At 44.7% G+C, this 24,552-nt stretch overlaps 1 protein-coding gene across 1 annotated transcript in view; it reads left to right on the forward strand.

The window, feature by feature from the left end:
* Positions 1–24,552, forward strand: part of RCSD1 (RCSD domain containing 1) — a 190,635-nt gene that overhangs the window by 103,312 nt on the left and 62,771 nt on the right. The window contains exons 2-3 of the mRNA XM_069202763.1: positions 9,247–9,354; positions 23,819–23,908. Of these exons, the coding sequence (XP_069058864.1) occupies positions 9,247–9,354; positions 23,819–23,908 (198 nt within the window). The remainder of the gene's footprint in view (positions 1–9,246; positions 9,355–23,818; positions 23,909–24,552) is intronic.

Raw genomic sequence — 24,552 nt, forward strand, 5'->3', positions numbered from 1 at the left:
TCTCCAAGGTGGTAACAAAACAGCCTCAAGACGAGACAAACGTAAAGCATTTACCAACGACTTCAAGGCATTTTTGAAAGGCAAGCCCAGGAACGAATGAAAGTAATGGGCGTGGTTAAGCCCACAGAATAGATTTCAACAGGTCAAAAAGCAGCGCTTGCACGCTGCTGTGCTTGAGCTAAAAAGGTCCAGGTCATTTGATTGTCTAGGTGTGGCCTTCGAGGGAAGGTGCACCCTAGCCTCCTCAGCCAGCTCATCATTTGACTTACCAACAAAGGAGCTCATCTGCATCAGAAGAGGGACTGCTGCTGAGTCACCACTCTTCCTCCGGAGTGCCCCCAAGTCCAAGAAGGCCTGGCAAGACTGGATGATGGAAGCTGTGTTGACTAGGAAGAACTTACATGCCTGAACGAAGAGCTGAAGTGCCCTTGCCAGGAGGAAGTGATCTACACCGCAGATCGCTGCCAAAAGCTTAACCTAAAGACCTCCATGGTGGACATCTTGACTGACCGAGATCACCTAAAAGCAGGGAGTGCATCTGGCCACAGGTGATGATCCACCGCCTTCACAATTAAGGAGTGTGAGCCTGCATTGTCTTGGCCCTCCCTGTTCCCTTGGGGCGCTTATACTAACTTCTCTAGCGTTCTCTGGCAGGGTGGAGAGATTCTTACTTCGAGCCTTGGTCTCCAGTGACATGTCATTTGCTAGAGGAGGTGTTCCCTTATTCCAGAAGCAAAGGTACCTTTTAGTTGCCTCACGTGATCCCAGTCGAGATACACTTGTCCAGGACAGTGGACTTTCCGGAGCCTGTTTTGGGTACCACTGACCCACGAGGGCCCCCTAAACTTGAAGCTATCAAGAACAGCTGATCGATTTCGAGACCCATATCCTCTGACTCCTGAGCACTCAAAGGGACATCTTGGGTGACCTGACACCCTAACCAGCTGCTGTCCCCTCCACCGCTCAGTGGCTACTTGACTGAATCTGTGGCCCCAACTGGTCCAAAGTGACAACACACTGGATCCTAAAGGCACAACAAGATCACTCCATAAGAAGCATTCACTTACTACTGTGGATGCTGGACCCTTCGTAACACCAACAAGAGAACCAGGCGCCATATCATGAAGAGCTGCGCTGACTCAACGCAGAGCAAAGTGCCTGTTGTTTTAAGTTTAATGTGTCCAAAGTTGATACATATAAAACTCACAATTTCTCCAAATGAATGCCTGAAACAACACAAGTCAGGAACAGTGAGCAGGGATTGCACCCTCTCTTGGCTTGCGCTGCATAAAGTTCACACATTGACTTGGAGAATTTCCAATTTACATTATTCACTTCAGACATCTCAAACACAAAAAGCAGCCACCTGGCTCTGCTCTTATCTAGCGCAGCTCTTCATCCTACGGCCCCAGAAGAGATCTGAAAAGACCCCCTGGTATCTGATCAGCCATTGGGCTTAATGCTAAGCCATGTTCTAGTGCCCAGTGCTTAGGAACTACAATAGACTCGGGGCTTGTTCTCAGGCCCAGAAGATGCTATCGACTTCTGTTTTTCCATAATAATTGATTATTTAATTGTAAAATGTATACTCATCGATACATAATGTAGTATTTTATAAAGCAAACACATGCCAGGACCTACAAGTCGTTGAGTGTTGTCTGTGATTGTATACTGATTCTTAATTTCTAATCCCAAACCATCTCCTGGTGTAAATCGAGTGTTAAAGGGATTCAGTTTGAAGGTAACTATTGCGGCAGCAGGACACCAGTGGTGATAACATTAGTCCCGCCAACTAATGGACGCGGGAAAATGTGTCACTCTCCAGGCCACACACAGGGTTGTATAGCAAGACTCGGAGGGATCCGAGTTGTATGACATATTACTGCTTATAAGGAGAGCACTGGGATTATGCAACTCTGTGGCCAGAGCGTTTTAAGCATATTTATGAATCTGCCAGACAATCCACAATCTGCGGGATAATCTGCAGTTTTTAACAAAAACACGTGCTTTTAGCTCCAGTGGATCAAAAGTTACTAAAAACGTAGCAAGATGTGTTCCCACGGATTGGAAGGAAATTCCTAAAAGTTGACTTCTCATCTCATAGTTGCTCGTGGCTGTCTTTGGCTGTTAAACAGGTACTAATCATGTGAAATCGTTGCCCAGAGAGTGTTACCATTAATAAAAATGTCAAAAAAACGAAGGAATACAGTTACAAATTCTGCATGATTTGTTTTTTCTTGGCGCATAGTTTAGTCATCCGTGCCGCATAATGTGGCCCTCCCTGCCGCATGATTCCAGTGGCCCTGCTTATCCCTAGGGGATGTATGGTCCTGACACAGTGAGTGATTAGTCAGTGGTTGTGGCAGATGGATACCTGTGGAATCATGTTTTGAACTCCACAGCGGTTCTATATAGGGTCTTGTAAATAAGTATTGCTGATTTGATACAGGTTGCAGGTCATAGTGGATTATCCGGTTACACTCAATGCTGAAATAATAAACATCAACAGGACATGCATCCACAGTGGGGCAACATTCAATCCGGCCTTCCTCATACAGGATGAAATGAAAAAACTGAAAGTACTCGGTGGTGATGATGGTCTGCCATCAATAAAGGCAAAATATTGCAAAGCGGTGTGTACGTACAAAACACACAGAAAGCACAGGAGGGCACTAGGATGTGTTGATTTGGGGACCATACAATCAGAATGAAAGAACACCCCTAAACTCAGTGTCCTTTGGGCCCCTGCGCTTTCTGAATGAGTCTAGTTGGGTAACTCTTTGATTTACAGACTGTATTAAATCTGCAATTCTTGGCTTAAATGAATCTACATTGAACTATTGTTGAATCTATCTATCTATCTATCTATCTATCTATCTATCTATCTATCTATCTATCTATCTATCTATCTATCTATCTGTCTGTCTATCTATCTATCTATCTATCTATCTATCTATCTATCTATCTATCTATCTATCTCTCTGTCTGTCTGTCTGACTGTCTGTCTGTCTGTCTGTCTGTCTGTCTGTCTGTCTGTCTGTCTGTCTGTCTGTCTACCTACCTGTCTGTCTGTCTGTCTGTCTGTCTGTCTGTCTGTCTGTCTGTCTGTCTGTCTGTCTGTCTGTCTGTCTGTCTGTCTGTCTGTCTGTCTGTCTGTCTGTCTGTCTGTCTGTCTGTCTGTCTGTCTATCTATCTCCCCTGGTTCTTGAATGTTACACAGGTTGCAGTTGTTTGCTATACATCTTATAGACGTTTGTGCAGCTCTTAGCATCCTGGTGGTACCTCACTTGTTTTACTCCTCTGGGCAAGCCCAGAATAGGACGAGGTTCTTGGCTCTCGCTGGTTATTGTGCTGCACAGTATTACCAGCACAGTGTTTCTCCTGTGGCAGTGAGGCTGAGTGGCTTTCTTCACAGTGATCAGTGGTGAGACGGTTTCACCTTTGTGTGTACATGGTTGAATTGTGGGAACGGAGGCATCACATGTTTGTGCAAACGGTGAGATGCGGTTTGCTCAGCCCTGGGTCCATGTGTGGCCTCTTAGGCAGTGCCCTGCTGTCAGGGTGCACGTGGGTCTGGGTCAGGCGCGTGCTCAGTGACACCTTCCTGTCTGATTACGCATGGAAGGAGGAAGAGCTCAGATGTACTCCTGCTGGTAACGTGGAAACTTTTTTCTGCTAAACTGTTCCTGATAGCTATGCTCTGCTGGGCTTACGGTCAGATGTACAAAAACAGAAATAGCGATTACCAAATTGCAATTTTTTTGTGCATCGCAATTGGGAAATCGTTCTTCCTAATGTATTAAATTCTTTTGAGTTTCATTAGCGATTCGTAGTGAGTCGAACATATTCCTACCTCATGAATATTAATAAGGTCCTTTGCAGTTTGTGACCCACTGGGATTCGCTGCCATCACAGAGATGGTGGCCAGGTGGGGTCAGCAGACCACCATATCTGTGATTATTTTTTAAATAAAGTAGTTTTTTTTAAATTATAGACAGTTTTACTTAACGGAAAACGGGATGCATTTAAGAAGAAAAAAATGAAACTTTGAAGTTTCATTTTTTAAGAGCACACAGTGGTCTATTGGCCAGCTCTTAAAAAAAAAAGAATAATAATTGCAACCATTATCAAAGGGGAAGGGGCTCCCTGTGGACCCCTTTCCATTTGCGAGTGAGTTACCACTAACTTTGAGTTGGCAGCAAATTGCGAATATTTTGCGACCACATTTTGGTGGTAACACATTAGTACATAATACTGCGATTCAGTATTAGGAAGGGACGCCCTCAACATACCCCTTCCATATACTGAGTTGAAAAATCAACTTGTGATTCGGTAACAAGTTACTGAGTCGCAGTTTGGACTTTGTACATCAGAGAAGGCATGCATGCAGTGCCAAACGAGCTGTGAATCGGGCCATTTGTGAACGCTAAAATGCGTCATACATCTGGCCCTGGGTCTCTTGCTGCAGTGCCTGTAATACATGCATGCCAACATTTGGAAAGTGGGGGATTTGGGAAAAAACTCGGAGGGATAAATACAGAGGCAATTTTAGGCAGGGACAGGTAAAATAACATATGCCAACATTTTAAAAGAGAAAATGGGTGATTTAAAAAAAATAATGGAGATAATGTATTCCCCCCTTGACTTCTATTGAAGCAGAGGCAATTTGAGGTGGGAGAGAGACAAAATTAAGTCATTTTTTGCTTCAGAAATCGGGAGTCTCCTGCCTGAATCAGGTCTGTTGGCATGGATGGTATTAGTCATCTCTGGCCTCTGTACTGTCGTGGATACCTTTACAGGTAGAGCCTGCCCTGGAGCATCACTGACTGACAGCTGACAGTCAACCGGATTCTTTCCATCAACACAGCAAAGGTTAATGGCAGCTTCCGGGTACCTTGTAGGTACCTTCGCCTCTTGGGAAGCGTGCTGGCTTTGTATTGTATGTTTGCTGCTTGAGGCTCAGTTAGTAACTGTGCATCTTTTAAGTGAATGGGAGCCAGGTAAGATGGTCATAGTACGGTACCAGAATATCATGGTCAGAATAATGTCTAACCTAAATATCATGTCCTAAATATTGTTGCACTGGACTTTGTAACAGAAGGTCCCCACCAAACGGGATGATATTTTTATAAACAGTATTTAGGGAAGGACAATTAGGTATTTTTTCCCACAATATTCTGACATACAGCCATGCTGCACTTTTCTACATTCAAGTCATTTGCATTCCGAGCTGATGATGGAAACGGAAAAGCAGAATATTGCGAGCAAGAATACAAGTCAACTAAAGATTGCATTTTACCTATCATTTATTTACAGAACGTCATTAAACTATTGGTGATATAGACATAAGCAAACAGCAGAGGTAGCATTATTTACTGCTGCTAGATACAGATAACCATGACTCCTTTCTGTACTTCAAGCAGCTTTCAAAAGGTGTTTGTGCACTGCAAGCATTTTCATATCAAAAGTGGTCACTATTGGTTTTGCACAAGTCATGCTCCTGCAAATATTCTGGAAGCATTTGGTCCTGCTGGTAACAAGGGAGTTGCTTCTTCATCTGTTGATCCTCAGGCAGATGTTCAGCTGGAATGCATAGAAGAATGTAGAACGGGAGACTCACAGATAGGGTAGAGTAGGGTAGGATAGGCCAGGACCAAGTGCCTATTGGGGTATCCTGGCAATGAAGGAGCTGAACTCCTCTGACACAGACAGAAGAGGGAGAGTAAAAAGCGGTGAAAGTCGTAACCAGCCGCGCCTTCAGAAGTTTGCAAAATACAAGCACATTGTGTTGACTGTGTAGTGTCAGTAGAAGCACTTGGGAGGGTGGTAAGATAAGAACACATCTTTTGTATGCGCTTTGCGGATGGTAGGGATTTACAGAAGCAAAAAGTGATGACTGGATTGTCTAGTTGAATGCTTGAATTAATCTCAGCCACTGGTCATTACGCTGGGGAACGTTCCAGGCCTAGGTGCGACGGGCATGCCCAGATGTGGGTCTATGCTAACTCTACTATGTGAACCAAGATGCACTCTACCGACGAGACCCAAGTGCACCAAAACTAGTCCGGGGTTGCTTCTGTTCCCGTTCAGAGCGGGCCTGGTCTGGTAGTTCAGGCTGAACTGTTCCGATAAGAGCAGGACCAAGGCTCATTTGGATATGGCTGGTTCCTGTTTGAAGTGGCATGGTGGGCAAAGGAACAATGGACTGGGATGTGGCCAACCATACGTACCAGGGACTGAGATTAAGTCGAGCAATCCACCTATCACTGTTGTTTTTCTCAGTAGGATCCATCACAACCATGTTTCCCCTAATATTATAGGGCACGATAAACTAATCATTATGATTTATTTTTTCTTTGTTTTTTTCTGACAAAGACAAGCAAACATACAGTACAACAACCGTATAAGGCAATTTCCTGTTCATTCTGTCTCCAATCACTACAAGCGCAAAGAAGCGTACATTTCACAAAGACAGTGTTTCTCATTCGTCATCATGGGCCTTTAGTTTCCCTTCTGGAAACCCACTAAAAGCTTACCTTCAGGCATCGGGGGGGGGCACACTATGTGCTACCCTCCTTCCTTGGCTCTTCCAGCCCATAGAAGCTATGCCAGGGTCTCCATATCTTTTTTAAATTTACTGAATGTTTTTCCAAACAAAAAATTATCAGTCACACTTATTGCAAAAAAAAATATTTTCTATCAAAAAGCTTCTAGCAAACATTTTATAGCAAAAGAAACTTTGATCATTTCACCCCACTAAAACCACCAAGATGCATTTGTAAATGCCCTGGGGAATATGGCCAGCGAGAGCTGCCAATGTCTCCCATATGGTGTCTCATAATCTAAAGTAAATATTTTGCGATAGGAATATTGTTTTCAGAGGCGAAATAGCATAGCAGTGTGACCACCTGTCCCTCACACCATTTCAGGTGGACAGGGTAATGGATGCTGGGGACAACTCTTAAGAGATGGTGAACATACAGAAAAGAAAGTTAACTTGAAAATATATGTAATGAGTGGACAGCAAGGAGGCCTGGAGGAAAGCTGAAGGTCTTCATTGATCTGAAGCATGCCTTAGATGGATGACCTGAACACAGTGATGATGAATATACTACTTCACTCCAAAGCCACATCTGTCCCTCTACCCAGCCTCATGCACAGCTGCATACGCGGCCACACCCACGCCACGAGATGCTGCATAGTTCGCAGAGTCATTGAAGGTGTGAAAGTCTCGGGATTGTTGGATCTGGAAGAGATGCAAAGCATCCTTGCCAGATAATGCCCTCATTAAATATATTTCTTTTGTGAGGACCTTGTTTAAAATATACCCATTCTGTAGCCTGCTGGCGAGGGCTATACCGGTTGTTAAAAGCCCATAACCCAAGTTACAGCCCTGAGAAACAGACAACGGCCTATAACGAGGGAGAGGGCCTTTAACAGCCAGTACAGCCTGAGGCAGAAGGGCTATAAGGCTATTAAAACATTCCACTCACTAAGGGTATAATTTTAGAAATGCAAAGGGTGGGAGCAGTGTTTAATTTGTTAATAAAAAGGTGACGGTGCCCGAAGCCCTCCTCTTACACACGCGGCTCCTGCTATTAAATGTGTGAACATGGAATACTAAAGCGGCATAATCCTGAAGCCATCCCGGGCCTGTTCAATCCATATATTGCCACTCCCTGCCCCTTCACCTCACTCTTGCAGCTTTCTACTTTCTCCCTTTGTGAAGCTTTTTCGTTTTTCCTTTCATCCGTCTTTCCCATATGTGTTTTTTGCTCACAGTAAATGCTTGAGGCCGAAGAATAAGCTCCGGCCCTCAAAAATAAGTACTGGTGCTCAGCATCGGGAAGAACAAGCACAAATTAAGCACTGGGTGGGAGCAGAAAGACACTGTTGGAATATTGGAGCAGAAGGCTTTCAGCAGCTACTATTAGCCGTGAGTCACTTCATTGTTTCCAATGGAGCTCCCAGCATTACAATAGTGCAGAGGGTGACACAATCCTTTCTTATGTAATGGGAAAGAAAATCAAATGAATTGACTTTCTCTGTTTTTCATATAATTTTCTGTAAGTGTGTGCTTGTACTAACATTGCCAGATATCTCCATTAGCCAAAAAAGACTCCCTAATGTTTACTTTTATATTTACTATTTCCACATAATTCATCATATTGGAAAGCAAAAATCTTTTCGGAAACCCATACAGTATTTCTGAATTAATTTAATAAAATAGATTACTCTAAAAGAAGTGGTCACTTCCGTATTTCTTGATAGTTGTAATCTTGCACTACAGTGTTTTTATGCCCTAAGACTCCATACCATTTTCTATTAATAACACCTACAACAATCATAGACCTTTCATTATTGGTCATTTATGGACTTCCCAATCATAGTAAGTATCACATAGCAATACATCAGCAGTCGTAGAAGAATCATTACGATAAAACTGTTCCGGTAATTGAATTAGCAATGTCCATGTTTTTACAAATAGAAATCAAATGTTTTTTTTGTTTCTAAAATGTTTTAACCCATTTGACTCAATCGTTAGCACATCCTCAATAATCCAAAATTATTCTTGTGAAACAGCAGATTCTGAGCTCTTTCCGTTTTATGTTACTCTGCCACATATCTCAATATTAGGGAGTATTAAAAAAATATGTTGAACGGTGTTAAAAAAAAAAAAAGAGATTGCAAATCCCTTTCAGAAGGGATGAGTCCAGTCTTAGTGGATTTTCATGTGTGGCAAAGAGTTACATACATACACACATACATAACACAAATTCCAGGTGTCAGAACCTGGATGCATAGCCAAGTGAGGAAAACAAAGTAGGAAACTCCGACAAAAATGTATAAATTCTTTTAAAGGGTTTTAATCTTGAGAAATTGTTTTTCACTTTGTCATCAAATTAATTGATTTCTGCAAATACCTTTTTAAATTGTTAAAACATTTTTATATTTTAGTAATGGAGATTTTAAAAAAAGTGAGTCGCAACCTCTCTAATCTCCACTTTGGTAATTAAACATATTTATTAGTGTTCACACTGAACAAAAGTCTAATTATTAATTGTAAGATAATACAGTTGGTTGAGATATTATTATTTTCAGAAGTAGTTTTGTGTCCCCTTCTAAAGTACTTGAGGTACACTTTGTGGCTTGTACTGTATCATGACCAGACAACAGGTACTACACATGAATATAAACTTCTTGACTTTTGTTCCTAAAGAAAATCCTTGTCTTGTATTTTTTCAGGGGAGGTCGGCGGATACACATACAGCAGTAAAGCAATCAACAGCGTCAACTGTTGCTAAATTAGCAGGAAAATTCAACAACCCATCGGCCACAGCTGTCCACAAAGAGGTAATGCAAATGGAGGGGGGACTTTTACAACAGATGACGGCGGAAGGTGAGAGAGTGCCAAACATTTAGATCAGTCTTTGTCAATATCCTGTTTTCTGACACCACTTTTAGCCGTTTCTCCCATGCTTACCTTTCATTCAGAATTACCTCTCTTCTTGCCCTCTTCGGGTGGTATGGCGTATCCAAAGAACGACAGACTACTTACTAGTGTGGAAAAGGTTGCTTTAATGAGACATGTGCATAGACTTAAACATCACAAAACCTTGGCTCTACGTCTTACATACTAAAACAGTCTGGCCTCACTATACATCTTAGTCACAAAAAAACCCTCCCTCTCCCATAGGAAAACCCCCTCCCACGAAAACTAACAAAATCCAATCACCACTCTCCTTGCTCAAACATCCCACATCGGAACCTCGAGAATCCAACATAGTTGCTATGCTGTAATGCACCAATCACCTCCATTAAAATGCTCAACGTAATTGGGTTGAGTCCCATTACCCCGTTCCCTGGCCCAAACATTCAGAGTCTGTCTTCCCAGTTCCCCTGCAGTCAGTTCATAACCCCACAACAGCTTACCATAAAATACCACCCCGGACAACTTACTGGCTATTGTAACAGCAGACAGACCTTTTTCAATGAGACACATAATTAAATGTGAAAGAACATCAGCGACCTCATTTTGGACTCCAGCAATATGTCGCACTTTGTAAGGGACATTCAAGCGTAAGGATTCCAAAGCAAAGACACACAGCAATTGCCAGACCTTAGGGTCCTGTGCCGATTGATGGTTCACAATATTCATCACAGACGTGTTGTTCACATTGAAAAGCATTGTCCTGTTTGCGAAATGACGCCCTCACAAGCAGACTTACACAACCAACTGAAAGAATTCCAAAAAGTTGATACTGTGGGCCCCTCTCTTCCACCCTCCTGGTTATCCTGCGCGCACCCTGGCCTTGCAAAATATGCCAAAACCATGGCCACCTGCTGCGTCTGAAAACAGCTTGATGGACCATTCCATCTGCTCCTCAAAGCCTGCCATAGGGATCCCACTGCATTCACATAGGAACATCTTCACAGCTGCAAATCCTCCTGCACCCCCACTTTAAGGCGCACCTGGTGATAGGAGAGGAATGTGCCAATCAGTGCCTACCCCAGTCTCCTGCAAAACGTCCTCCCAGCTCTGACCTCCCTGCATGCAAAGTTAAAATGGCCCAGAAGAACCTGTATGTCTTTGATTTGTGCCTTTTCTTTGACCAGCATCCTGTGAAGCAACTCAATGTATGTACGATGTACAGGCAGTAAGCGAAAAGCTGACTTCATGTCGCATTTTGCCATCAATGCCCCTTGACCCATCACGTTCAGCAGCTGACGGCCACATCAGCCAATGCGTAATGCATCCTGCTGCAATCCTCAGGGATGAAACTGTTCACAGACAAACCCTCCAGGCAAGATAAGTGATGAATCAAGCAAAACTCACCAGGATCCTTCTTAGCAACCACCACAATCGGTGAAACCCTCAAGTTTGTCAGGGGCCAATCATCAAATGGCCTTTCCATTTACCCCTCATTCATGTCCTTCAACAGCTTGTTCCACAGCAAAACCTCATGCCCCTTCACTGACTGCAAAATGTCTGCCCATTGACGGACCCTGAGACCATATAGCATAAGCGGAAACCGAACTGAAAACCAGAAAACAACAAATCCTTTTCCTGTGCTGATCCCAAAACGTCCAGCCAAAAGCGTAACATCTGCACATTAACTGGTGTATTTGCTTTTTCCCATGGGATGTTGGACCCCTGTGCCACACCCGTGCTCCCCGGAACCGCCCCAATGACCTGCCACGTGGCCCTGCTGGCCGAATGGACTCCCTTGTGGGCTGCACTGGGTAAGAATATGGTTCCCTCTGCATTTGGAGCATTCATGGTGATATTTGCAATATTCCCATACACATTGCCTCCTGTTATAGGACCAGCAAACGCCTCCACTTCCTCCTTGTCCCCTGCGTGTTGCACTCACCCCTGATGAGGTGGGATGCCCTCGAACGAGCTTATAAATGACTGGCCAGCCGCTCGCCATATAAGTTGATGGGACTGTATCTCCTGGCATCTTTGTCTGCAAAAATAACTCATTATCAAGCTGTTACCAAACCCCGTCGTCCTCTGCAAAACGGGCTCTACATTTTTCATAATAGCGCACCCATGCCCAACACCCAAAAGTCACCTGCGACGTCTACACTGCATCTAAGTATTTAAACAGCGCTACGCACCTTTCTGGGTATTTTTTGCAATATATGGTCTCATAAATCAGAAGTGCTGCAGTCCAGTACTTTGTTAACCGGCACCTTAGGTCTGCGGGGCAGCTCATACTCTTCCTCCTTTGAGCCCTCTTTCTCTCGCACCTCCCTGTGTAATAACTTGAAAATCTCTACGTACTCCCCTTCCAAATGTGCTCCTTGGTAGCTAGCATCAAATGTGCCCCTAGAGGCTTCCTGATGCCCTTGTATGGTAGTTTTTTGCACTTTACCACTTTGCTCTCGTTTTTCTCCCCGCTCATAGCACATCCCCAGACTCCTGCACCTTTTCAAGCGCCTCGTGGCTGTCCCCTGATCTTGTACATACTTGCCTTTTACCAAACCAATGCCCCTGTGTTTGTGTCATAGTCCCCATCACTTGTACCCCCACTTCCGCATCCCTCATCCGTCACGCATGCCTTGCAGAGTGTCTTACCTGTGCTCAAAGCCAGGGCGCTCACCAAAGCCGTCCGTTGTTACACCTCTTGTGTTTCTTGCTGTCTGAACACCATCAACGTTGATGTAGCCACAGAAGACTGCAAAACACTGACACCTCACCTCCCATTAGCACCCCCCTTTCCCTGCTGCACCTTCTGGGGCGCTGCCCACCACATAGTATCCCTACCATCGTGCTCCACAGGCTAACCCTCTTCCAGGTCATCCTCCTCATGGTCGGGCTCCCATTTGGGCTCCACATACACTCCCCTGAACTCTGCACTTGTACCCAGCACTCCCCCATCCCCCAGACCCCAATCACCAAACTGTGCATCAAACAAGTCCTGCCTCTACCACGGCCCGTCCCGCCTTCCCCAAACGTCCAGTCATCTGGGCCACGCAGAACGAGGCACCGCGGACTCCTCTAGTTCCCTGAGTGTACCCCTCCACGGAGTCACCAGGTCCCGCTAACATTTTCGGGCCGGCAATGCACAGCCCATGATGGCCACTGCCAGCTACGCGCTGCTTCGGGCGCTCCATCCCCGGGGGCGTCGCCTCCTGCATCGCCCCCTCAGACAGGAGATCCAGTCTGTCTGCACTTCTCAAAACATGTAGCGCCTGGGCCACGCTATCGGGTAATGCCATCTCTCAACCTAACTGACCAAAATTACATGTACCGAGCTAATGCTAGGGGAATTCAACAAATCTTAAAATCTCAAGAATGTCCCTGTCAGCCGGAGTGTACCATACATAAAAATGGCACCTTATGTTGACTGTCCCATTACCAAGCTTTCAAATGTAACCCCGCCTCCGCGCACCCAAGTCAGTCACGCTGACCCTCGCCCTTCGGACCCTACCACCCGCCCGAAGATTCCGGGGGGTAGGGCATTCTGCACTCGTCCTAAAACCCCATTGGAAATCTGCTTTTATCTGAAAAGCTGGAGAAACCTTTTTGACTTGTAAATGTATGTGCCATTACTCTGGCTCGGGTTACAAGCATTGCACAACACTTCTTGCATCTTTTTCACTCACAATTTTTAGAATCACACTGATGGAGCCTCCTTAGTGTAAAGTATAGGAACAAATGTGAATGTTTCTCCCCCACCCCGCAGTGACACAAGGGGTCCTGAATATATGGCGGGGTACCCTGTGGTGTATGGCGTGGTGGGGAAAACTAACTGAGTGCACCCCATTATGGCACAGAATGGCGCTGCAGAAGGTGGCTCGATTGGAAGGTTTTGGGGAATGGGATGTTATAGGTATCTCATCCCTAGAGGATGTAATGAGCAACACGGTTCTGAAATCACTTCAAGAACTACAGCTTGAATATCAGTTACACCGTAGCCAAGTCCATGTTACTTACAGCTCAAGCAAGTCATTACCCCCTACATTAGACACCTTGAAACACTTCCAGAATTCAACCTTCTGGAAGACAAACTCCACCTAGGAGATCTAGGGTACCACAAAGTCACAAAGATATATCGCCCAATAGTGTTGCATCACTCACTCACACTCTCTGCCCTTAGAAGTTTATGGGAGATGGATAGCAACACTTGAGATGATGATGATGATATCAGGTCTGAGGCTTTGAGACCACCCCGTGAGGCGGCCATATCAGCTCGTCTCCACCTTGTCCAACTCAAATACGTCCATAGGGCTTACTACTCGAGATATCGCCTGTGGCGCACGGGATGCTCTGCTCTCCATTATTTCTACATTGCTGGGTGGAAGACTGCACGTATAATCACCCGGTATGGAGTTGTACGGTATTAAACCGCTTTTGGCAGGGAGTGACCTCTTGAGGTTCTCTCCTGGATCGTTTCACTAGACCTGAGATTGATTCTTTTACATGTCCCAGATGGACTTGGAGGTAATAGATACAAACGGGCACTCTTATTCCTGGGATTAACTTTGGCAAAGAGATCCATAGCTAAGGCATGGAAAACCGAACACGCCCCTTCCCTGACAGTGTGGAAGCAGGGATTAGACCATTGCATGAGGCTTGAGAATGCGGTGTACCAGGTGAGGAGATGTCCCCAGAAACATCTCAAAATCTGCAGAGGTGGGCAGAGTATAGGGGAATTACTTTAGAGCCAGTCCGCACCATTATCACTTGTGTTGAGGAAGAGAGTCAAATTTATGGGGACAATAGATGCGGGCATAGGGAGCAGACTTGAACTGTTGTTCATTGAGAATTCTGGGGCCAGCTTTTGGGTTGTGCGGTGGGACACGGGGAACCTTCTGTGCATGTTTTATGTTAATTTTTATGATCATTTGGTTTGCTTTATTTTTATTGTATTCATTGGCCTGGATGGCCGTGTTATCTCACCAAAATGTAATAAAATATGTTGGAAAAAAATGTAAAAGGTTTATTTAACTCCGAAAAAATTGAGCAATAACGGTTTTATGTTGAAAAAAACGTACATTCATTTTATATATGATAAATGTAGAACAAAAGACAAAAAACACTGCAGCACTATTATCTTAATTATGAATTAAATCTGTAATAATTATTTTTAATTGTTGTTAAAATAAAAATTATTTTGCTGACGTTTAAATTAAAAAATCCCACCCAAATTTACAAAAATATACATTATGCATGATTAATTATTAGAAGTAATGGATATAATTAATTAAAAGTAATTCAATTATATTTTAATCAAAATGAATGCTACATTAATTTTTAAATTATACAAAATATTGAAATAGTTTATAATGAAATACTACAGTTTCTTTTTAGATTTTTTTAACATGAAATTAGAGTGCCTCCTTGGTATGGTTACCCCCTGACTTTTTGCCTTTGCTGATGCCAAGTTATGATTTGAAAGTGTGCTGAGGCCTGCTAACCAGGCCCCAGCACCAGTGTTCTTTCCCTAACCTGTACCTTTGTTTCCACAATTGGCACACCTTGGCATCCAGGTAAGTCCCTTGTAACTGGTACCCCTGGTACCAAGGGCCCTGATGCCAGGGAAGGTCTCTAAGGGCTGCAGCATGTCTTATGCCACCCTGGGGACCCCTCACTCAGCACAGACACACTGCTTGCCAGCTTGTGTGTGCTAGTGGGGATAAAATGACTAAGTCGACATGGCACTCCCCTCAGGGTGCCATGCCAACCTCACACTGCCTATAAGTATAGATAAGTCACCCCTCTAGCAGGCCTTACAGCCCTAAGGCAGGGTGCACTATACCATAGGTGAGGGCATAAGTGCATGAGCACTATGCCCCTACAGTGTCTAAGCAAAACCTTTGACATTGTAAGTGCAGGGTAGCCATAAGAGTATATGGTCTGGGAGTCTGTCATGCACGAACTCCACAGCACCATAATGGCTACACTGAAAACTGTGATGTTTGGTATCCAACTTCTCAGCACAATAAATGCACACTGATGCCAGTGTACATTTTATTGTAACATACACCCCAGAGGGCACCTTAGAGGTGCCCCCTGAAACCTTAACCGACTACCCGTGTAGGCTGACTAGTTTTAGCAGCCTGCCACACACCAGACATGTTGCTGGCCACATGGGGAGAGTGCCTTTGTCACTCTGTGGCTAGTAACAAAGCCTGTACTGGGTGGAGGTGCTTCTCACCTCCCCCTGCAGGAACTGTAACACCTGGCGGTGAGCCTCAGAGGCTCACCCCCTTTGTTACAGCACCCCAGGGCACTCCAGCTAGTGGAGTTGCCCGCCCCCTCCGGCCACGGCTTCACTTTTGGCGGCAAGGCCGTAGGAGATAATGAGAAAAACAAGGAGGAGTCACTGGCCAGTCAGGACAGCCCCTAAGGTGTCCTGAGCTGAGGTGACTCTGACTTTTAGAAATCCTCCATCTTGCAGATGGAGGATTCCCCCAATAGGGATAGGAATGTGCCCCCCTCCCCTCAGGGAGGAGGCACAAAGAGGCTGTAGCCACCCTCAGGGCTAGTAGCCATTGTCTACTAACCCCCCAGACCTAAACACACCCCTAAATTCAGTATTTAGGGGCTCCCCAGAACCTAGGAACTCAGATTCATTCCTGCAACCTAAGAAGAAGAGGACTGCTGAACTGAAAACCTGCAGAGAAGACGGAGACACTTTGGCCCCAGCTCTACCAGCCTGTCTCCCCACTTCTAAAGACACTGCTCCAGCGACGCGTTCCCAGGGTCCAGCAACCTCTGAAGCCTCAGAGGACTACCCTGCATCTAGAAGGACCAAGAACTCCAGAGGACAGCGGCTCTGTTCCACAAAGACTGCAACTTTGCAACAAAGAAGCAACTTTGAAACAACACACGTTTCCCGCCGGAAGCGTGAGATTTTGCACTCTGCACCCAACGCCCCGGCTCGACTTGTGGAGAACAAACACCACAGGGAGGACTCCCCGGTGACTACGAGACCGTGAGTAGCCAGAGTTGACCCCGCTGAGCCCCCACAGCGAAGCCTGCAGAGGGAATCCCGAGGCTCACCCTGACCGCGACTGCCTGCTTCAAAACCCGACGCCTGGTAAAGACTCTGCACCCGCAGCCCCCAGGACCTGAAGGATCTGACCTCCAGTGCAGGAGTGACCCCCAGGTGGCCCTCTCCCTTGCGCAGGTGGTGGCTACCCCGAGGAGCCCCCACCTTGCCTGCCTGCATCGCTGAAGAGACCCCTTGGTCTCCCATTGATTTCTATAGTGAACCCGACGCTTGTTTGCACACTGCACCCGGCCGCCCCCATGCCGCTGAGGGTGTACTTTCTGTGCTGACCTGTGTCCCCCCCCCGGTGCCCTGCAAACCCCCCTGGTCTGCCCTCCGAAGACGCGGGTACTTACCTGCTGGCAGACTGGAACCGCGGCACCCCCTTCTCCATTGAAGCCTATGCGTTTTGGGCACCACTTTGACCTCTGCACCTGACCGGCCCTGAGCTGCTGGTGTGGTAACTTTGGGGTTGCTCTGAACCCCCAACGGTGGGCTACCTTGGACCCAAACTTGAACCCCGTAGGTGGTTTACTTACCTGCAAAAACTAACAAACACTTACCTCCCCCAGGAACTGTTGAAAATTGCACTGTCTAGTTTTAAAATAGCTATATGTCATTTATGTGAAAACTGTATATGCTATTTTGCTAATTCAAAGTTCCTAACGTTCCTACATGAAATACCTTTCATTTGAAGTATTACTTGTAAATCTTGAACCTGTGGTTCTTAAAATAAACTAAGAAAATATATTTTTCTATACAAAAACCTATTGGCCTGGAATTGTCTCTGAGTGTGTGTTCCTCATTTATTGCCTGTGTGTATGTACAACAAATGCTTAACACTACTCCTTTGATAAGCCTACTGCTCGACCACACTACCACAAAATAGAGCATTAGTATTATCTCTTTTTGCCACTATCTTACCTCTAAGGGGAACCCTTGGACTCTGTGCATACTATTCCTTACTTTGAAATAGTGCATACAGAGCCAACTTCCTACAACATCTGAACAGCCAACTGATGAAATTAGATTTATCTAAATGTTTAACTATTTTAAAAGATCCAATTTAATTTAACAATATTTCCTATTAGGTTTTATTTTAAGCCCCCACCTTCTTTATTTTACATGGGAGAGTGTTGCAGTGAGAGTGGTTGGCCATGTATGGTGCTGGACTTACTTCTGCTTCTGCGCTGGAGTAATTTACTACTGTTTTGGGTCTCCTATGGCTATAGTAACTTTAGAAGTTTAGATTATGACTAACAAAGCGCTTACTCTTTTGTGGGTGGATTCACGTCCCTCCATAAACCCCATTCCTTCATAATCCTCCCTAATTCCTTTCCCTTCGGTCATAAGTATTCCACCATTTCTCATCCACTCACTTCTAACTCTCCCCCATTTTTACCAAAATGTAAGCTTACGTGTGCGGAGACTCCTCAGACGGGGCATAGATGTCTGCTCAGAAAAAGATAAGAGAGGCAGAGGTGGAACCTCCGCATGTAAGTTTGTGAATAGCATTTTGTAGTACATTAGTAGTACTGCTTTATTACTCCTAACATACTAAAAATGGAGTTTGTGAATAGGCCGCATTGTCTCCAGGAACCCCCTAGCTCTATCTTTCCATTATCAATTGCCTGCACTTACCTCTTCACGCTCAACTTTCGTGGAAGCACGATATTCTAAAAATGGCTGACGGTGTGTGCATTCAGAAGCAGGAAGTGCTGCTGTACTTCAACTTGCCTTTTGTGGCGATGTTTCAAATGTCCTCCCATCTGGACAAGGAGGCACATGTTTTGAGACTCATGGCAAGAAAATGTATCAGTACAGCCATCAATTTTAGTGACGCAGCAAAAAGCCTACATAGGCCAAAATGGTTCTGGGATTGCTTGTGTTCTTATCTGGAGGGGATCTTACAAGACAGTCTGGGGTGGGCTGTTCTTGCATACAGCGGGTCTCTTTTTAGTAACATGGTGGGCAAATTGATGGGCTGGGATGCAGTCCTATGTAATTACCAATGGCTCACATACATTCAAGTATTCCACCCATCATTTTTTGTTTTCCTCACACCCAAAGCCTGGCCAAAAAGCTGCAGAACAGAAATTGCTTATGTTCTAGTACCTCACTGATGTTCTCCCCAGAACTGTCAGCTCTGTTCTGTCTATGCCAGGGAAATTGTAGCCCAGGTCTTTGGATCATATACCAATGGCCCCACAAACGTGATTAATCTCCTTCTCATGGGGTAAGCTTATTCGATCATCCATGGATGAGCTCCTCCAGGTATAAGACTGACATGGTTATAGCAAAATCAGTGAGTGTCATCAAAGCGGTACCACCAAGACCACTTTCTCTCTTTGGGCTGACAAAGGTGTTCCAGACCCTGAAGGCTAAAGGGTCTTTTCATTTCAAACCACTGAAAACAGCCTGCTCCTCCTCAGGCCCCAACCAGAGGTGTGAAAAAAGAGATCCTTTGGTGAAAAGACCAAGCCTGTTCCCCCAACCTCGAGCCACTTCTGCCCCATTTGGCTCCTCAAGAATATACGAGGTCAACATATATCTAATTTTACCAGTAGCAGAGCCAGCCCCACCCCTGAAAGAATCCACAAATACCACTCCTGCTGCTGTTGTAAGGAAAAAGGGTGACAGCGCTGGTGCATTTTGGATCTCTGCAGTTGAAATAAGTTCCTTCTCCTGCAGTGGTTCAACATGCTGCCTCTGGGCAATATCCTGGCAGTTGTCCATAACAATGCAGTGAATCTGGAGACAATTTACTTCCACATACCCAGACTGCAGGTACAGAAGGAGCAGTTCTGGCGTATGCTGGGAAACCAAAACGACCAGTACAGGACACTGCCATTTGGCATTAGTTATGTCTTTACTGAGATCATGGCACTGGTAAGGGCCTTTCTGCGGCAACAGAAGAGCCGTCTGGTGTCCCTGTGTGGAAGAATGTCTCATGCAGGCGGTAACAACGAAGGAAGCCCAATCTGGCCTAGTGCAGCGCACCTGAGCCGCATTAACCTTGCGCTGTCAATTACCTGTCTCCTATCCTACGTGCTCAGTCTTGCTCCACATGGCAGACCAGACCAAGCCTGTCTGAAATCCCTGGTGGAATTCAAAATTCTACACAGATGCTACTATGCATGCACTACTATTGTGAAGATGGACAGGACGACGACTGCACTGTGTCACAAGAGGTGCGGCCAAGTGGGAAATTGTTTTCACATTATATGGAGCTGCCCGGCCATTCAACAATATTGGGAGTCAGTGCTTACTTGTCTGAATATCATTTGTGGGAGCAACATGGGTGCCACCGCAAAGTGGTGCCTCCTGAATATCTGAGATGCAACTGACCTTACCAGCATGGATCAGATCTGGATGACATTGGGCATGATGGTGGCTAAGTGCAATATTGGAAATTGGGAATAGGAAATGGGCTGGTGCATGCTAGCAGAGAAAGTGGTCTGTGAGAGCAGTGGCTGCCCACAAAAATGGGCCAAAATATGGGGGAAGTGGAATGATAATTGAGGAGTCCTATGTGTCTCTGTTGAGAGTACCAGTGTTCATGCGTCATGCATAGCTCGCTCAGATTAAACGTAGAGGGGGAATGGGTGTAACTAACAGCTGAAGGGAAACTGATTTTGATTGACTTTGTCTCAGTGCTACAGTGTATTATGTGCATTGTCGACATACATTTGTTTGCTCTTTCTACCATAAAATAAAAATATATATTTTTTTAAAATCCTGCCATCCCATGTACCAACGCTGAGATGATGGGCTTCCATTCCTAGCCTCACCTTTTGTGGTAGATTCGATAGCAACTGAGGATGTGGAATGGGGGAGGTAAGAGCAGGATCAGGCAGCGTATACCTAGGCAAACCGGAGGCGGTGGCGATGCTCCCCCGTCAGCAGCAGAAGCTGCAAACCTTTCACAATCAAAGGATAATAAACTATGTTTATTATCCTTTGGTTGTGAATGGGGCAGGGCATTGGGGGCGACAAGCAGAGGGGAGTGCACTGTGCACTCCCACTCAGAGCACAAGTGTGTTTGGCCGGCTGTCTCGGGCCGGCCAAACACATATGCGCAGTGTGCTCTCTCCACCCCGGCACTGTGTTGCCGGGCTAGAGAGAGCAGGCACAGGCTTCCAGTCTGCCTGGGCGCTCCCAGTCAGTCCTAATGCTGCTTTGAGCAGCGTCAGGATTGGTCGCACAGCAGGCTGTGAGGTGACGATGGAGGATCGCAGCACGGCATTGAGGTACGTTTTTTATTTATTTATTTTTGTCCTATTAATCTGCCCTTCCCACCCCCCGCGCGCTGCCCCACCCCCATAACTCCAGCGAGCCGCAGCTGACAGGAGGCACAGAAATCCACGAATCCACTCCAACTTCGTCTGGGTGAAGCCCCAAGAGTGTAGTGTCGGCAAAATGTGTAAGGGGTAGCCTAAGTGACCATGTGGCATCTACTCCAGCATGGCTCACTTACTAGGAGACATCCCAGGATTTTGCTTTAGACCTGGCGAGTGTGCCCGAACACTAGACAGAGCTTTGGCTCTTGCATAGCCATGAGAGATATATGACATTATCCAACTGGCAATGTCTTGAAAAGTCACAGACTTAGTGATTAAATGGCAGGCCCCTGGTTCTGGCAAGATAAAAACCATGGGCCCGATTCACAAAGGTAAACTTAGACTTTTGGTCTAGGTTTAGACCAAAAGTTTAAGTTTACGACTTTTCAATATTCAAGGTAAGTTACGAGTAGTATCTTTCTGTCCACACTTTTTGTGAATACTGAAAAGTCGTAAACGTAGACTTTTGGTCTAAACTTGGAGCAAAAGTCTAAGTTCACCTTTGTGAATCTGGCCCCTAGTTCGCTAGTACGTTCGAAAGAGTACTGAAGAAAACAAGTCTGGAGCACGCTGCGTCCTAAAGCGAGGACAAAAGGCCGCTGCTGGTTGGCAGATTCCATGTTCAAAACAGCCACTGGCATTTCCTTCAATTTGGCCTTGTTAGCAGTTCATTTATTTATGTATTTTCTAGGGTGTGTTATTGCAGTGCTGCATCTCTCCCTGTAGTTATATGAGAGTATTTGGGGCCATATGTATCATGCATTTTTGCAGTTCCAGATGGCCCAATCGGGCCGGTTGCAAACGCAGAAATACATTTTGGTATGTATAAATTCCAATTTGCGATTGGGTATCTTGTTAATGAATCACAATTTGGAATTGTGAATACATACTGATTAGGTATTAGGAAGGGGCGTGTTTAGGGTGTACCAAATCGCAGCAGTATGTAGGAATGTTTTGTGATCGAAACGCGGTCACAAAACATTCAGATTTTACCACCTACTTCAAGTAGTATATTAATGAGGTAGGTCGGTATGTGACCCATTAGGAAACGCTAAATGAATCTCATGGAGTTTCATACATTCAAATAGCAATTACCTAATTGTGATTTGCAGAGAAATGCAATTAGGTAATTGCTATTTGAAATAATGATACATCTGGCCCATGGAGTCCAGTCAGGTGGTGGAACGGTGTCCTGTCTCACACTATATTCCTTTTGTGTAAACATGGATGTGCAGTGTCATAGCTGCTCCAGGGGACATGTCCAGTCTAATGTTCCATCCATAATTGGGAAACAGCCGGTGAATTCACTCTGGGTGGGAGATACAAAGGTCAATCTTAAATATTAGGTGGAAAAGGCTTTGTAGAGTAAGCTAGTTGTGTTGATCAGTTTGCTTTGCATATGTCAGTTTGTATAAGCGTCCCAAAAATGAGAACTGTGAGGCACGGAGAGAGAGCCTTCTCAGTGAATGCAGCAAAGGAGTGAATATCACTCCCACACGGATTATCTTCAGAACGTCACCTCATGAAGTTACAGATGTTGTTTCAATCTTTCTTTTTCCTGATGCCTGAAGCTGTCATAACGGAGTGTTTCTGTCTATATTTTATTTTTATCTGTTGGTTATTTTTGTACTCCTACATTGCCAAGAAGCTTTGCAAAAAATACACCAAATAAATGCAAGTAACATAACATAACTAAAACATATGTGAATTTTCTTATAACGATCAGTCAGTTCGTTCTGTCTGGGCCTCTCCTATCTGCCTCCTGTTTCCTCCTCTCCATCTTTCCTGGTCCCCCCGGGATGCTTGGAGTTTAATTGTATGAAACATAATAGAAATGACCAATAATATAACAAAAGATTAACTAAACACAACTTTCCATTGTCCAGAATAGTTCCCTGCAACTAAATTGTGAACATGTGTGGGATCTAGGAGCTGAGGCGTGACAAAAATGTTTACAGCCTGATTTAGAATTTCCCATCCCACTGGCAGTGGAAATTCCCCTACGTTTTTTTTTAGCTCTGCGCCCTTGTGTTTCCCAGAATTTCAGGGCATTTCTGTGAAAGACTGCCTCACCTTTCACCACCTTCCTGTGTTAGTACTTTAGGCAAGTAACTCTGCAGAGCTGGTGTCAGAACTGGTCCTACCCGTCTCAGTATTTGACAGAGTTAGCATCCCACAATGGCTGACACAGTGACTGAGATGGAGGTGTCTTCACTGGTGGATCAGTGGCATGTCCAGATGTGTATTGTAAGGGTGGCATTCATTGGACCATTGAGAAAAGTATACATATAATAATAATAATAAGCCATGTTTGCTTGAATCGGAGTTTGTGTATGTGTGTGTGTATATATATATATATATATATAAATGATATATACATATAAAAAAATAATTATATACACACATACAGAATCCAATTTGAACAGTTTAAGTAACAACTCCGCTTTGCAGTGAGGTGTTTGGACAATTCAATGTGTGTAGCAAGACACAGTTTGTTTTTCTGTGTTGCCTCCTGGCCCATTCAACAGCTGTAGTGGTGAAGCCCAAACGTGGAGCCCAAGAGATGCCAGTGCAGTGGAGTATCTGTAATTTAAAGAAACACAAACAGGAAGCTTCTAGTGGCCGAGGTGTGGATGGATAACTTCAAAATCTTTTGCTTACCCTCTGTTATTGCCCACCTCTAAATCAAGCTCTCTTAGCCCATGAGTTTCAACCATGATATTTTTTATTTAAGTGGCTAGAACTATCGGTACCTATATCATTTACTATCTTGGTAACTAAGAGTGTGAGCATTATATTAAGGAACTGGAGCTATGCTGTTTAGGTGGGGAATTTGCAGAAAGATAATCTGCATCGGGAAAACTCTAGAGTTTTTGTTACACGTCTTGTCCCTCTATCTTTGTTTGCACTGCATTAGAATTCTCTGTTGTTCTTCTTCCCTGACTGCCTGTTTCTCTTGATTCTTCTCAGGTGCCTCTTCCCAAGCCAATCCGCAAGAAACCACCGTGCTCGCTTCCGCTTCCAGTTACCAAGGCAGAGTTGGGTCACAATGGTGAGGAGGTGAGTGGTGTTCGATTCGAAGGTCTGGTGGGGAGGAGGGGCAAAGGGAATGGATCTGTCTTAATAGATGATAACCTTCATCATCAGGAAACCAGCATCTAGATAATGGTTCCATCACATGCCGTGCCATCTTGGCATTCCTGAATGTGAATTTCTCATGGTGGGAACTGAAGCATTAACAGAACCACTAGGAGTAGTCCAATAGTTGGGTCCTAGTTATATAATGATTGTAAGAAACAGATGCTTTCACAGGCTTTGTTAGAATCAACTGTTTATATAATTGAAGTTTTTTTATTTCTGATACACATCTTTAAATCCTCAAAGTTATTTATATATGCATATATGTATGTAATGGTAATTCTATATAGCGCAAACCTACCTTAAAGCAGAGTAGTGTTGAACATGGCCAAAGAGGAGCATAAAGTCAAGGAGCTATAGGAGAGGAAGGTGAGCTGTCCACACTTAATACGCTGTGATGTAGTGTTCTTTAAAGAGGCGAGTCTTCTACGCTTTCCTAAATTCCTAAAATCTAGGAAGAGTTAGCAAGAAATTAATGCTGAGCAAGGGATCAGACGTAAACTTTCTCCTGGTAATCTGAAACAAGAATATTTGTATTACACTAGAGTACTCATTCCCACAGAAGA

This window comes from Pleurodeles waltl, chromosome 8 (assembly GCF_031143425.1).
Source record: "Pleurodeles waltl isolate 20211129_DDA chromosome 8, aPleWal1.hap1.20221129, whole genome shotgun sequence".
NCBI classification, from domain to species: Eukaryota; Metazoa; Chordata; class Amphibia; order Caudata; family Salamandridae; genus Pleurodeles; species Pleurodeles waltl.